At 35.3% G+C, this 16,653-nt stretch overlaps 1 protein-coding gene across 1 annotated transcript in view; it reads left to right on the plus strand.

Annotated features, from left to right (window-relative positions):
- acad11 (acyl-CoA dehydrogenase family, member 11) overlaps positions 1-13,181 on the plus strand; it is a 65,525-nt gene extending 52,344 nt beyond the window's left edge. The window contains exons 15-20 of the mRNA XM_055181357.2: positions 2,950-3,035; positions 3,210-3,281; positions 3,685-3,839; positions 4,530-4,646; positions 7,161-7,270; positions 10,963-13,181. Coding sequence (XP_055037332.2) covers positions 2,950-3,035; positions 3,210-3,281; positions 3,685-3,839; positions 4,530-4,646; positions 7,161-7,270; positions 10,963-11,071 — 649 coding nt within the window. The 3' untranslated portion in view covers positions 11,072-13,181. The remainder of the gene's footprint in view (positions 1-2,949; positions 3,036-3,209; positions 3,282-3,684; positions 3,840-4,529; positions 4,647-7,160; positions 7,271-10,962) is intronic.
- The last annotated feature ends 3,472 nt before the right edge of the window (positions 13,182-16,653 follow it).

The following is a 16,653-nucleotide window of genomic DNA, read 5'->3' on the forward strand; positions in this document are numbered from 1 at the left end:
GCTTGTAGGTTAACTCATACTTATCCAGCAAACACTAACAAACGAATGCATTATAAATTAGATAAATTGTTATTATCATAATAAAATGCCATCATGATATCTTATCACGGAGCCAGCATGGCACTGGTACTTGCGTGTCGCTTGACTAGTTGTCATACTGTATGTGTGTTTCATCCCAAGATAAGAACCAATGAGATTCAATGTTATCGATGTGCCGCTACATGTTATCTGTATGTTTCAATGAAGTATTGATCACTAAATAAGCTTTCTCTCACAAACATATAATTATTTCCTTTTAATGTCCCTTTAAAAAGCTGTTAGGTAATACAAATTATGCAAATTAATGGAGTTCATAACCTTTGGTATGTATGAATGCACACTTTGTCCACAGTGTGAGAACCAAATACAGGTGTGGTACCTGACATAATGATAACCATAGCAACATTTTGGCTTGGTTTGATGTGTTTTGGCAAAATTTGTCACGAGTTAGTACCTCTCAAATTTCTGACACGCATCTTAGATATGCTTCAAATGACAAATATAATGACTAGTATTTGTATTTGTGGCCACATACTTTCATTGTGCAGCTTTCAAATAAATAACAAAGAGAATCAAAGTCTTTCTCTCTCCTTCTATCTCTGTTTTTGAATTTTTTGGTATCTATACAGTGTTCCCCCCTTTATCCTCTCTAAAGAATTTGTCTTTCTGAAAGTCATTTCTGCCCTGCAGTGATCAGCGACCTTGGCAGGAGAAAAGAGAGACAGACACATGCATAAAAAGAAAGGGTGGAGTTTTCCCACTCTTAACTCATCCACCTGTACTTCGTTTCAGTCTGTGTTTGTTATCTGAAGCTTCAACCTCGTGCCTTACCTGTCACAACAGATACAGATGTGGACAAAAATATTGTAATGTGAGCAAAGAAAGATGTGAAAATAAATTTGCATATAACAAAGTACATATGAACAGATAAAAAATGCTGTGTGGAATGAAGTGGATGACGAATTGCAAACCCACAGCCTTGAGAAAAGGCCCAGGCATCATTTTTATGTATTGATATTATCACATTCAATATTTTTATTAATGATATTAAGTTTGCATGTTGTCCTTGTGTCAGTGTGGGTTTACTCTGGGTACTGTACCGTTCAAAGACATGCAGGTTTTTGCCAAACTTGTCCTTTTTCAACTTGTGTTGAAATCAGTAAATAAATGAAGAGTTTCGTTGCAAAACGAGATAACCACCGTTTTTTTAATTGTTCAGAAATCTCGTTTTTAGGGTGTGCATTCCAATTAATTTCAATGCAACTGCAGTTGGTTTGTTTTGATTTAAACCTTCATAACTTAAAAAATACAGCTAAGTAGCACCATAAAACAAAATAATAACATGATAACATAATAATAAACATGTTTTGACAAAAATGTTAAAAAATGGATTTATCTCGTTTTGCAACTAAACTCTTCAAATATTAATTAAGGCTGGGCAAAAAAACACGATTTTTCGATTAATCATTTTTTTTAAACGTGGTTGATTAAAAATCGATTCTCAAAGGCCGCGAATAGATTTTTTTATGAAATAACCTTATCATGTTTGATCAAGGAATGCGACTGTTTTGACTTTTTCAGCATACATTTTTCATCTTGCATCAAAATTGAATTGTATTTAACATAATTGTATGCATTTGAAAATTAGATATGGGTTCTGTTTTAATGTACCCAAGTGTACCTAAAATAAAAAAGTGTAATGTGGGTGATTCTCACGAAAACTTGGTTTTAAAAATGTCAAGCATGAAAATGTAAAAATTGCTTAAATTTACTTTTTTTCCCACCAGACATTGAAAAACAAAGTCTGGAGTAAATGGGAACATTAATTTAAAAACTTTTACTTATCATTTAACACTTTTTGTAACATAATTAAAAAAAAATTAGTCCTAAAAAATCTCATTACCGCAACAGTCAGAAAACATCAACACTGACATATTTTCAAAATGACATGACAAACCTGAAAGAACATAATTTGGAGATTCTGCACATGCATTTAAAATCAAAGTATTATGCTTCTATTAATTAAATTAACATTTAATAAGCATCTGTTGCGGTAATGATAATCAAAATGTCGTGTAAGCATTCTGACAAGACAATATTTCAAATTAACTGTAAAAAATGATCTTACCTGGTAGCCATCTTGAAGTAACTGGTCCATGTGCTTAGTCACTCAAAATCAAACTTTATTGAAATTCTGTATGTGTGCTTAAACTGTTCTCAAAAAGTGTTGCGGAGGATGAGAACATCAGGCATGGACACATCATTTTCCTAATTTTTCTTCATTATTATTATACATGAATATTCAGTAAATATTTTTTCTGTCATCTAAAGTAGTCGAGCAAAACATCCATTTATTTTTTGTGTTAATTTGATTAAATTACAACATAACGCATGTTCAAACACAGCCGAACACATTGCGGTAATGAGAATTTCAGCAGAAAATGAGATAAAATTTACAATTATAAATTCTTATGTTGAAATCACACATTGTGTATTGTGTTAATTCTGATGCTTTTTAATGTAACTATATTACACATTTTAAAGCTAAAATCATTAGTGCCGTGGTGTTTCAATGGTTTCGTGAGAATCACCCATATACAGGTTGGTGGCTCTTATTTTTTTTATTAATTACCTACCTTAGCAACTTAGCAACTTATTTTTCAGTTTTTTATAAATAAATGTATTAAATCTATATTCATTGAGTTGAGTCGAGATTCGAGTATAAAAATCGATCCGAGAATCGGAATCGAACCGAGAATCAAAATCGAATCGATCTAATAGCGTATGAATCGAAATCGAATCGATCCGGAACATCTGAATCGAGACCCAGCCCGAATATTAATGAGTAAGAATGATTGCTGATATATGTTAGCACTGTTAGTTACAGTATATATGTTGTTGTTTTTTCAGGCATGGGCTGCACAGCATGATCATCGTCCCTATGAATACACCAGGAGTGAAGAAGATAAGACCGCTCACAGTTTTCGGACAGGACGGTGAGTTCTTGCAAACACAATCTGCTGAAGCTTATCAGATTTCCACTTCATGTTCACTTCGAGACGCCCTTATGAAAACACTCATGAATGTTTTATTCCTCCTGCATTTCAGATTTAAGATTGTGTGTGTTTATGGGGCATTTGATTTTATGTGAATATCTGATGTCTTTGTAGATGCGATCCATGGGGGCCATTTTGAGGTTCATTTTGACAATGTGCGCGTTCCTGCCTCCAACATTATTCTTGGTAAGAGATACAGAATCAACAGATGAACTATGTGCATGTATACACGTAAGGTGTGTGTTTGTGGTGTCTTCGTGCACCCTGCATGAACCCACATAAACTAAGATACAGTTACTACATCACCCCAGGCATTTGCTCACAGGAAACAGAAATGTATTTATTAAACCATAATAGACATTGATTAAAAGCCCTTAACATAATGAACTTGAAAATGAAATCTTTTGTCGCCTTTTACCGGCTGGTTGGCATTGTAAACACCCAAGGCTTATTATTAATTGACCTAGTTAATTTGCCATAAACAGGTTATTGCTTGTTATATAATGTAGTATTTACTATGAGTCATTACTTTTGCGGTCGCCACTTTACCGCTGGTTGGGGTTGCCTGACATGTTTCAAATGTTTTCAGGTGAGGGGAGGGGTTTTGAGATAGCTCAGGGACGACTGGGGCCAGGAAGACTTCATCACTGTATGAGGGCAGTGGGATTGGCAGAGTGGGCACTGGAGTTACTATGCCAACGGGCCGCCAATAGACAGACTTTTGGAAAGGCACTGTATCGACATGTAAGTGTGTGGTTTTGGTACTGACTATTGTTGACTTTTCCATGTTTAAGTGCTATAATCAGGTCCCCAGTGCTTCTATCAACCTAGAAAATGTGAAAAAGATCAACCCAGTAACCATTCTCTGCAAGCATGTGAAAAAATAGGTCATTGAAATTTGGCTCCCCCTGTGATGTCAGAAGGGGATAATTCTGTCATCGTTTACTCATCCTCATGTTGTTCTAAACCTATATGAATTTATTTTTTCTGATAAACACAAAAGAAGATATTTTGAGAAATGATGATAAACACACAGCAGATAATGACCATAGACTTCCATAGTAGGAAAAAAATATTTTGAAAGTATTGTGATAAATGATGAAGACGACATTTTGATAAATGATGGTAAGCACACAGTTGATGGTACCCATTAAATTCCATCATATTTTTTATTCAGTCAGCACAAATCCCCTACACCCTTCAAAAAGCTCACTTCAAGCGGTCTGCCCTTCGAAGGGAGTATGGCACAGGGATGCTTACTTCCATTTAGAAAATGCCCAATGTTTTCTGATACCAATGGCTGGTTTTACCTTTGGACTGACAGCTCATTACTGACATCCAGAGGATGAGTGGCGTATTGCCGCTACTTCTTATACTATACAGTATACTTATATACAGTAAGTATAGTGTATTTCTCATTTGTTTTAACTTTAGGAGGTTGTAGCTCATTGGGTAGCTGAGTGTCGAATCGCCATTGCGCAGGCGCGTCTGCTTACACTACATGCTGCTCACACACTGGACACACAGGGCAACAAGGCTGCAAGAAAACAGGTAATGTTACACACATTTCTACACAACATTATATGCATTGTTTTACCACTACACTGATCACATTGCAATGCAATAGCGTAGTGATAAGCGCGATTTGCAAACATCTATTTGTGGTGGTCAATTTAGATTTTGTGCCGGACTGAGAAATACATTAATGTATGGGGAGGTGCAGTTCTCAGCATAAATGAGTACACCCGCTTTGAAAGTTAAGATTTTTCTCCATTTGTTAGTAAATATTAAATAAATGTTTTTTATTAAACATTTATTTTTATAAACAAAGTATTGAAAGTCACTGACCATCTTTAGGATACAAAAAATAACTAATTTAAATCAAATGAGGTGGTGCAACAATGAGTACACCCCAAAGAATATGGTAGCAAAAAAATTAAATAAAGTGTAATTAACAGGAATTTACTAGGAAAATAATGAATATAAATAATCATCACACATGTGCCCAGGAAAACTGGTAATCGAGAGTGGAATTTAAGAGAGAAATCCACTCCAATAGCACCACATGGTAAAGAGAAATAAAATAATATCTTTGCACAAAATGGCCAAGGTTTCAAGATAATTAGTTAAGCATTGCTAATAAGTTTGAATACTGTCACGAAAGGGATCCAAAAATTAAAAAAGGATGGACTTGTGGGAAGCTCTCTGCTATGTCCAGGAAGTCTACTGAAGTTAACACCTCATCAAGAGCGTTTTGTGATGAGAGATGTTGAAAAAAATCATCATGCAAGTTCAGCACAGTTGGCTAAATCATTACAAAGTCAAGCTGGGGTGTTTCCTGTGACACCACACGACGGACGTACAGTGCAAAGGAGAGGCCTGCATGGCTGTCATTCATAGAGGAAGCCACTGGTAAAGCCAATGCACAAAAAGCCTTTTGCTAAAGCTCATATTGCGAAAGGCAAAGACTATTGGGTCTCTAACGCTCTATACTTTGGAGTAATGAGACAAAGATCTGGTTCTGAGGTGTTCCAAACTGTATGGTGATATCTAAGTGGAAGAACTTGCAAAATAGCAGGGTGTTCAAATACTTTTTTCCCCTCACTGTAGATACAGTCAATATTAAAGATATCAAGATTATATTTTCACAGAATGTTCATTACATTATGTAGGATAATTTCATGTAGAACACAGGAAATCACAAAGATGATTTTAGCTGGGATGTCACAGAGGGAGGCACATTATGTGTTCGTATGATTTTATTATGACATAATTTATTGGTTATATTATTGTGTGATTTGCATTAAAAAAAAATTCAACCTGACTTGACACATAAAATCTCTCTCTCTCTCTCTCTCTTTCTGGTCGGTCTCTCTCACTGTTAAAATGTCACTCCTACCTAATGCATGAACCGACACTTCAGTGATGGTGGAAAAGATGTGCAGAAATCAACTCTGACAGTCTGACCTTGCACATCTCTCTTGCTCTCACTCTCTCACTCTCTCTCTCTCTCTCTCTTGCTCTCTCTCTCTCACGCACACACACACACACTTCAGCTCAGATCACTGTGTCACTCTTTGGCAACAGATGTGTCTGTGGGAGTGACAGATTCATATGGCCAGCCAAAGATCATTAGAGCCGTCTGAAATGTGACACTTGGATGGCTGAGCTTAATAACAACATTATAGCATCCCCTACAAAATCTACAGGTACATTTGCATACTTGGTTCAAATGCATTGCACACTGTTTGCATTTGATATATTATTTTTTACACAAGATGATGTCCTGGGGTGAAATCAGGTCTGTTGTAGTCCCCTTCTGTTTGACAAATGTCCCCCAAGTCTTTAGATGGGTATGCACACACACGTCTTTCCTGTGTTCCGTTGCAGCCTTGGTAGGGGACATTTACCCATAATGCAGTTCCCTAGGGTCAGGAATAACAGGGCTCAATATCCCGCTGTCTGTAGTCACGGTAACACAGCATCAGGCTGCCGCAAAAATGAATGAATCAGACGCTTGCTGCGATTCTTTTAACATCAGCTGCATCCTCGCTGCTGAATCAACACCTGGTGCTTAATTCATATCACTGGTTAAGGGAAAAGCCACACACTTTAAGCACATCTCCTGCTGGGAAGGTTTTATATACAGTATATATACACGTGCACACCATGGCTGCGGTCTGGTTCTGAATCTCACACACATGCATACACACAGGAGATTGGTTTATAATAAGGCCCAGTCCTCCAGCAAATGAGAAAATATGATTGCAAATCTCATATATTCATCATCCGGTGTTTGTGTATTTAAAATTAAATGTCTTGTTGGATGCATACCAGATCCGCATGATTACATATTTGTATGAAACATCCGAGGATTACCGTCAACGAGACAGGATCTTATTAGCTTTTACTGCATAGCCTGTGGGGATGCTTGTGTCTGTGCATTTTCAGTGTGATGCTTTTTCATTAAAGCTGAACGTCAGTAAAATAAACGCACACACGCACATAAAGATATGTTTGCCACCCACATTTACTGTATGTCTTGTTTGAATGCCTTTTTTTCAGATTGCCATGATTAAGGTGGTAGCTGGCAGGATGGTGTGTAAAGTGGTGGACTGCGCTATTCAGGTGTACGGCGGTGCGGGGGTGTCTGATGACTTCCCCCTTGCAGAAATGTAAGAAGAAGCTCATACTCTGGTCATCTTACATGCAGTGGACCAAAAACTTTATTTCTGCACTTGAAAACATTAATATTATTGCATTGGATAAGGACGTATTAAAGGGATACTTCAACCAAATATCAACATGATAACCCCATGATTTACTCACTCTTAAGCAATGCGAGATGCATATGTCCATCATCTTTAGACAAACACATTTAGAGCTATTTTAGTAGATGTCCTTGCTCTTCCAAGCTTTATAATGGTAAAAACTTCTGACTTTAAACCCCCGAAAAAGTGCATTCATCCTCCACAGAGGTAATCTACACAGCTCCAAGGGGTTAATAAAGGTCTTCTGCAGGTAATCGATGCGATTTTGTAAGAAAAATATTCATATTTTAAACTTAATAAACTATAATGATTACCGTATTTTCCGGACTAAAGGTCACCGTGTTTTCATAGTTGGGCAGGTCCTGGAACTTCTAGTCAGGTGCGACTTATACATCAAAATTATTTAATATGAACCAAGAGAAATCATTAACGCCTATCCGTGAGAGTCCGCTCTGTGCTGCTCCTATATTTATGTAATTCAATGGATTCAGTGATGCGGAATGACTTCGGGGACCTTTTTGAACTTGATTTGGCTTGTTGTATTAATTTAGCTTATTCAGCCTACCAGGTATGTTCTGTATGCTATTGTGTATCGTGAAATAACTGTTTATGTTACTTTAACATGTACAGACACCTATTCAGCCTGCTGTTCTGTGCTATTGTTTAGTTGAATAACTTGCCTTTTCAGATTCAATGTCTGTTCTTCGATTGGATTTTGTGAAATAATTTTCTAAATGAACCTGATGTATAGTCTACTGTGACTTATATATGTTTTTTCCTCTTCAAAATGCATTCTTGACTGATGCGACTTATAGTCCAGAAAATACGGTGGCTTCTGACACCATCTTGGATTATGAGAGAGTTTTAGCATAGTGAGCATTTGTTGCCATGGGTACATTGCGCAGTGACTCTTGTAAATTGCGTGAGTCCAAGATGGCATCATTACCGGATGCTAGTTAGTATTGTTTATAAAGTTTAAAAAAATGATTTTTTTTAACACCTTGTAGCCGTGTGGATTTCTTTTGTAAAGGATGGATGCACTTTTTTTGGTAACACTTTACAATAAGGTTCATTAGTTAACATTAGTTAATGTATGAACTAACATGAACAAACCATGAGCAATACATTTGTTACAGTATTTATTCATCTTTGTTAATGTTAGTTAATAGAGATAAAGTTTTTAATTGTGTATTTATGTTAGTTCAGAGTGCATTAACTAACGGTAATAAGATTTTAATAAAGTATTAGTAATTGTTGAAATTAACATTAACAATAATTAATAAATGCTGTATAAGTGCAGTTCATTATTAGTTCATGTTAACTAATGTGGTTAACTAATGTAAACTAATGAACCTTATTGTAAAGTGTTACCACTTTTCTTGAGGTTTAAAGTCAGAAGTTGTTCCATGAACCCCACTTTTTACCATTTTTAGCTTGGAAAAGCAAGGAAATTTGCTAGAATAACTCCAAGTGGGTTTGTCTGAAGGATGATAGACATATGTATATCTTGATTGCTTGAGGGTGAGTAAATCATGGGGTAATTTTAATATTTGGCTGGAGTTTTGCTTTAAATTGGAATTTATTTGGGCAAGCATACTTTTCAAAGAAAACATTTTACAAAAACAAGTTTGACAATAAATATACTGTGTAGGACTAAATGTATGCAGACACATTGTAATGTTCAAGCTTACAGTAGGGGAATATGTCCATATGAGGGTTACCTGATGTCACCATAGACTGTAAAAAAAGATACAGGTAGTGTAGGGAAAAATTTGCAATACAGACCATAAAACCTTTTTGTACCAGGCTGTAAACATATTTTTTTCTACTCTAAAGTTGGCATTTTAACATTGAGGTCTATGGCAATTAACTCCCTTTTGGAGCCTGCCTCTAGCTGCCAGTCAGTGAATTGCAGTTTAAATCACTTCTGTATTGCCTTCAGAGAGATCGGAAGGTTGCCCCGTGGATGTAACACATTTACTGAAAACAAGTTTCAGAGCTAATCTAAAATATTCTTTCTTTTTAAAATAAGAGTGGATTATTTTTTAACAATTTATGTACCATAGTAAACAAATATCATGGTAATAAACCGTGCAATGCATTGTGTCTATAAGGCTGGATTTACAGTGCAAATCTTAATACCCGATTCCGATTTGTTGCCTGTGTCCAATTTTTAACGACCTGCTTACATCATCTTTTAAAATTGACTCATGGAGCTAAACTTTGCAGGACAGTGACCCTCCAGGACCAGGAATGCCCACCCTGATTTACAATAAACACTTGGCAAAACAATTTAAGGTAGACATACTGACCCAGACCAGCTTAAAGTACAGAGGAAGTAAAATGTTTGCGATATGCAATGAATGCAGACAAAATGATTATACAAGATAATAGAGCTTTATATTTCTGTAACAACACATAAAACTTCAACATTACTCCATTAAGTGGAGCCGTCATCCTCCATTGTGCAGCTAAGAAGAGTCATGTGATCACGTGTTGACGTCATTTTCTAGCGTCACATTTTCAGTGACGCACGACACGTCTAGACATGGAAATATCCGTCCTGTCCGCTTACATTGCAAATGCGAATGCATGTATCCGATTTATTTTCACATATGAACAAAGCCTGAAACCAATCGGAAATTATCGGAATCTATGTTTTTTTTTCCTGCTTACACATTTGTGGGTCATATCCGATCTGTGCCACACGAGGGAAAAAAACTGGAAATGAGTCACAATGTAAATACTGCCTAGTGTAAATGATCTTCAATGGCAACTATGCAGACAAGGTTTTAATGTTAATATGTGATGAAAATTGACTTCATCAGTTACTGACCATTTTCTTTTACAGCTACATGTAGGGTTTATCTATTTAACTCATTCACCGCCAGCCTTTTTGAGAAAAGTTGCCCACCTGCATTTTTTGTGATTTTAACAAAAGTTTCACAAAATTCCTTGCAGAAAAAATTATCTTCTATAAATATATAAACATACAAATTATATCAAATTAAAGAACACACCCTCTGCTTTCAAACAAACAACAAACAAACAAACAAACAAACAAAATGGGGAAAAAACGTTTCATTATATATTTACTTTTTCCACTTAATTTGACCACTGAAATATGGATATTTCTCTTCAAAAATACAACATTTTAAGCAAAAAGCTTAAAAAAATGCTTTTTTGTAAAGGAATTTATGTTAGAGATCAGACTCAGAATGACTATCAAACATAAAGGTAGTTCAAAATGATTTAAATCTTTTTAACTTCCGTTTTTGATAAATTGGCGGTTTGGCGGTATTACACTTTCACTTTGAAATTCGTCCAGAAAGGCATGTTTATTAGTTAAATATTAACTCATAATTGACGAGATAACTCGTCAATGGCGGTGAATGAGTTAATGGGGCATGTACCTACAATAACCCACAATAAAAAATATTTACTTGCTATTGATAAACCAAACTCCTTTCCTTCCCAGTACCAAAGTATTTTGTGTAAGGAATGAAACATTTTTACTCAAATGTGAAATGTTTATTATATGCTTAGGTGGTTTGCTGATTTTAATGATATGTTTTTGTGGTTATGTCTTTGTACAGGTATGCATATGCACGAACTTTACGCATTGCCGATGGTCCCGATGAAGTTCATTTGTCATCTATTGCTGTACTGGAGCTCAGAGACCAACTGAAGCGAGCTAAACTTTAAACTTAAATATCACAACCTCTCTATTTCCTGAAAACTTGTCTGAAACCAACTGTTAGATGTGCTCAAAAATAAATGACAGGATCAATGAATCTATGCCGAGAAATTTCAATCTGATCAGTATAAAATAGATGCATCATGGGAGAGCACAATTATTTAGGGATACAAACTACTCAACTTTTGGCTAAATTCATATTTTTTAAGCTAATTGTTTGTTAAAACGTTTTAAACGTCAAAATAGTTTTAACTCATTTTCCGCCAGCCATTTTTGAAAAGTTGCCTGCCAGCATTTTTTGCGATTTTCATAAAAGTTTCAGAAAATGCCTTCCAGGAAAATTTTCTTCTAAAAATATATAAACATACAAATATATCAAATGAAAGAACAGACCCTCTGCTTTCAAACAAACAATAAACAAAAAAAGAAAAAAAAGGGGAAAAAGCGTTTTCATCATATCTATATATTTTTTTCTGCTTATAAACTCTTAAATATACCGAGCCCCTAAGGTGACATTGTAGTAAAAAAATCTAACGTTTAGTTTCATGTGCTCACGCGAAACCTTCTTGTTCAGAATTTTAGTTTAGTTTCGCGTGCGCACGTCAAACTATCACGTGAGCATGCGATAGTTTCAAGTGCGCACACGAAACTAAACTCAATAGTTTCACATGCGCACGTGAAACTTTATTTAAAGGGGGGGTTTAATGGTATTTCAAGCATTCTAACTTATTAACACATTTATAGAGTTGTTTCCTCATGCTAAACGTAGGCAAAGTGTCAAAACCGCAGTTGGGCGTGTTTCAGAGTATTTCTGTGCCGAATGCACTTCGCCAGGGTTCGTACAAGTTTCGGCTAGTTTTTTTCGATTACAGTTCTAACTGACGTTTCAGGGGTTTTCGATACGTATCTCTTCTTTATATGGGCTTCCGCCGGAAAACTTCCCCCGGTAAACCCCGCCCAGCCGTCAGTCAGCGGGAGACGCTAGAGCTTGCTAACAGCTTATCACGCCACTCAGCTTTGTTTAATTTCAAAAGTCAACAATGGCACGAAAGAAGAAGTGTGTTTTTGGATGTAAGGAGAAGACATCCAGCCTTATGGAAACAATGGATATAGTTTATTATCCGGATTAGCAGCGGAGTTTTGCGTGTGTGTGTTTGATGCTGTGGATTTTCAGAACCGGGTCATGACGAGTTACACGTGGTAAGTAAGACTTCTGTCTTATGTTGGAAATAGGCGCGTGTATATTATATAAATGACACGAACATGTAGTGAATCATAAGTTAAAACAGTGTTGTATAGTGTTGCATGACTCGTACTCGCTCCTCCTGCGGTAGTAACTCCTCCTTCTTCATTTTTTCGTACGTTATCGGAAAGATTCGGTAAAGCTAATCTTTCTTTTATAAATCTGATTAAACTAAAGACTCTTCAGAGATATAAAGGATGTCATACTACTCTATACTGTAGGTACTCCAGATTAACATCAGAAATGCAGAAACAGCGTGTGTTACGTGAGCTTTAATTTTTGCTCCATGTATAAATATGGGTATTTTTCTTTAAAAAATATCTTCTTAGCAAAAAGCTATAATAACTGTGAAGGAATTTTTTTAGAGATTAGATTTAAAATTAGTAAATAACGTTTTGGCTTCAGTTTTTTTATATAAATATATCTAGTGGATATTCGGGGTATTGCAGATAAACATAAAAATTCTTCAGAAAAACATTTTTTATTGCAAATGTTTTCTCTTAATTGACAAGATAACTCATCAATGGCGGAGAAAGAGTTAAGAGGTATTTTATAGTTAAATACTTTTTTTAAAGCATTATAATGTTTACAAAGCTTTAGTATGTAAAAAAAACCCTCAAATTAAAACACAACAGGAACATCTGTCATGTCTGCTTCTAGTATAAATCAATTATTAACCTAAAATGTCTCTATACTGCCTAACAGATGGCATATATCTTACAAAACAAAACTTTGCACTACTATATTTGTTCATGTACAAAGATTGATTTGTATGTTTTTGCTTTATTTTGATTCTGGAGTGCGTAAGTGCTTGTCAACGGGAATACAAAACATTGTAGAGAACATTTAACAGTAATAAAGCTGTCATACATTTACCGTCTGTTTTCTCTCTCGCTCACGTTCACACACAAGTGTTTCTTCATCTCTCAGACTGAAGCAGACGGCCGTGACTTGAAATAAACTGACTGTGTTGAAACATTGCGGCTCTTCATGTCACATTTACCACCGAAAACGTCCGTCCCACCTCATCAAGTCTTGTTTAACATTCTGAACGTGTTTAATGTGTTTTATTAAACACCAGTGTGCGTGTTTGTGTTTCCATTGCTCACATCGAATGGATTATTCATGCATTTGGCCAGCGCATTTTCTCAGTTCCTCCTGCTGAACTGCTGGAACACAACTAGCCTCTGAACAGTGAACAGGTGGGTTGGTAGTTTGGTTACTTAGACACATGCACACACAGACAGACAACAATGAGGCATCTAGAGCTGTGCACTCATAAATGTTTCGCTTCTAATTGGGCAATCTCTGCCAAATTTGTCTGGCAGTCTAAAAGAGTCTGCAATCGTGCTTATAGCCAGTCTGGACCACAAACCCTACCTCAAGGCATTTCGTGGTTTTCGTTTCATTTATTCGTGTTCATAGACATGATTTTCCGTTTTTTTTTCATGTCATTGAGCACAAATGTCTTTTCGTGTCACTCAGTTTTTTCCTTTTTATTTTTAAGTCATTGTCGCTTAGGGCTGGGGTTAGATTTGGGGTTTGGGTTAGGATGTTATTTTATGTATTGGTTTGACATGATTTTTTTCAGATTTTTAAACTATTTTTGCTTGGGGTTGAGGTCTGTTTAGGAGGGCTGAAATGTAACAAAGCCGTTTAAACCCCAACCCCAAGCGACAATTTAAAAAAAAAACATTTGAAAACAATACATAAAATGACATGAAAAAAATTTGAAATTTATAGAAATTCATGCTTAGTGCACTGAAAAAAAATGAATCATTCAATTTACTCAACTTTTTAACTTCTTTAACTCTGGGACCCTGTACCGGGTCCAGAATTATCTTATTTTGACTTAATATAACATATTCCTGTAATTTGTCATGGTCTGTCATGGACCCAGTACCACATATGAGATACTGTTTGAAAGCTTAGACTCTCTACTTTCTGCAGATATGCATCACTTTGAGATATGTTTTACTGTAAGAAAGTTATTTACACTTAATTTACACTATCACCCCCCCCCCCACAATTTTTTATATGATTTAATATTCACATATTTCATATTTTTCAAGTATGACAAACATGGGCAAGTCTTATATCAAATGAAAGCTCTCACTCTCGGGAATAAGCCTACAGCGTTATTTTTGTTCTATTTTAATCACATATCCAACAATCGTCGAATGAATAATGAGGTAAAAAAATCGTCTTTTGTAAACATATGGGAAACTTGAGTGTGGACTGCCTCAGATAGCACAGATAGCCACAAATGATACACCATCTTTTCTCTTAGGTCCTACTCTAAAAAATGAGTCCATTCACAGCATTTTCTTTGGTTGTGTGCATGAATAATCCCTTTCTGTTTATTATATGTGCAAAACAAAAAATTAATATTTATATGAAAAATTTATTTTCGCACACTTCAGTAAAATAAGAATAACTTTTGAATGCTACATGCTAAAGAGTTCATTCTTTTTTGTGTGTTTACTGTCTGCTGCTGGAACAACCAGAACTGTCTGCAGTCTGCTAAAGCACCCAGAACCAGAGTTATACACTATCAAACACAGTATTTACAACATAAAAAAATAAAATTTGGTGTTTTATCATATGAAAAACAACATAATTAACACTATTTGTCACAAACAGCAGCTTTTTATGTAACTTCAAAAGGTTTTCTTTAAAATGGTATAAAGATATTGCATTTATTCCACTGTATGTGGTTATGGGAGCACTTCAAATATTTTTAGGCGGAAATTAAATACAAAAAGGGTAGTATTCCTCCCTTCAGTTGGAGTAAAATAACTTTTGCATTTATTATGATAGAGAAAAAATTCCTTTTTCCTCTGTAAGCTGGCAATTGCTGGAATCAAACAAAACTGTCTGCAGGTTTCGTTCCCACTCAGGGCCAGAGTTATACACTTTGCAAATACAGACTTTAGAAAAAAACATCAAAAAGCGACTAATTATTTTGTGTTTATTAGAGGACTGACAACACATACAACCATGTTGACCACTTTTAACAGTGTTTTATGTAATTTAAAAGAGTTTCCTGTAAAATGATACCAAACTTTTGTATTTGCACCGTTTCAAATGGGCTATGGGAAGCTTTTGAAATTGGGTAGGCCAAATCTAGGCGAAAATCCCCAAAATGGCCTCAGAGTGTAAGAAGTTGGTAAGTGGTTGCAATCAATTTATTTAAGCCACATTTAAACAAAAAAGATTAGTAAAGTAAAATAAAATAAAAAACATTTGTTTAAATGTAGCTTAAACAAACTGATTGCAACCACTTACCTTAAAAAAAATCCAGCAAATTGAATGAATCACTCCCTTTCAATGTGACATGAAAAAAGTGACATGCTCAGTGACACGAAAAAAGTGTCAGTGAACACGAATAAATGAATCAAATATTTCATGACTATCCACCTGTTTCTTGACGTAAATGTGGGCGCCGCCATCTTTGAGCTTTCTTGTTTATGACTTCCGGTGAGCCACTAAAGCTAATGGTAGTCTATTGTGAAGGACACAAGTGTGCTGTTTTGATGTTTATTATAAAAACCAGGAAGACCGACATAATTTGTGCAGTTAGGGGTTGCCATAATAGCTGATACAAATGCAGTAAATCTCTACAAAACATTTCTTTTAACCATAATCCATGCACAGGAACTGAATGTGTATTTGGCGCACATGCACTCATTATCTGTATTTACAAATCCATCCAGTAAAATCTTTCATAGAAACTGCCAGTAAACAATAAATACAATAATTGTTTAAAAACAACTAAAATTATGCTGATAAAAATATGCTGATTTAGCTGATTTATTTAATACATTATTTCAAAAATGCGATTAAAGTACAGAATATATACGACATAATCTGCTTAGTTAATGTTTAAAGTAGTTTGTAATGTGTTTGCGCGTACTTATGTTATGTTTTAAATGAAAAAGCAAATACTTTAAAAAGTAAGCAAATAATTTCATAAGCTCATAAGTCTCCACCTAGTGCGTAAGAATCGATGTAATAATATTTTCATAAAACGAAAACAATACTTAATACATGTAGTAGTTTAATACATTTATAATGGTTTGTTCAAATAACTTACAATGTAATGTACACCAGAGGGACAGTTGTGACATTTTAAACCATCCCCTAAAAAAAAAAAAAACACGAAGTCTTGGTAAATTCCATGTACAAACACTTGACTGACTTTCCCATTGTAAAGATACTGGTATGTCTGTGTGGTTTTATATTTGCGCATTGAAGACCCGTCACCTCCGATCAACAACACGTAATGATCGAATATATCTTCATATATCAAGCCACTTCTTCATTTCATCCTCACACTGGTTCATA

This window comes from Misgurnus anguillicaudatus, chromosome 25, assembly GCF_027580225.2.
Source record: "Misgurnus anguillicaudatus chromosome 25, ASM2758022v2, whole genome shotgun sequence".
In the NCBI taxonomy this organism is placed as follows: domain Eukaryota; kingdom Metazoa; phylum Chordata; class Actinopteri; order Cypriniformes; family Cobitidae; genus Misgurnus; species Misgurnus anguillicaudatus.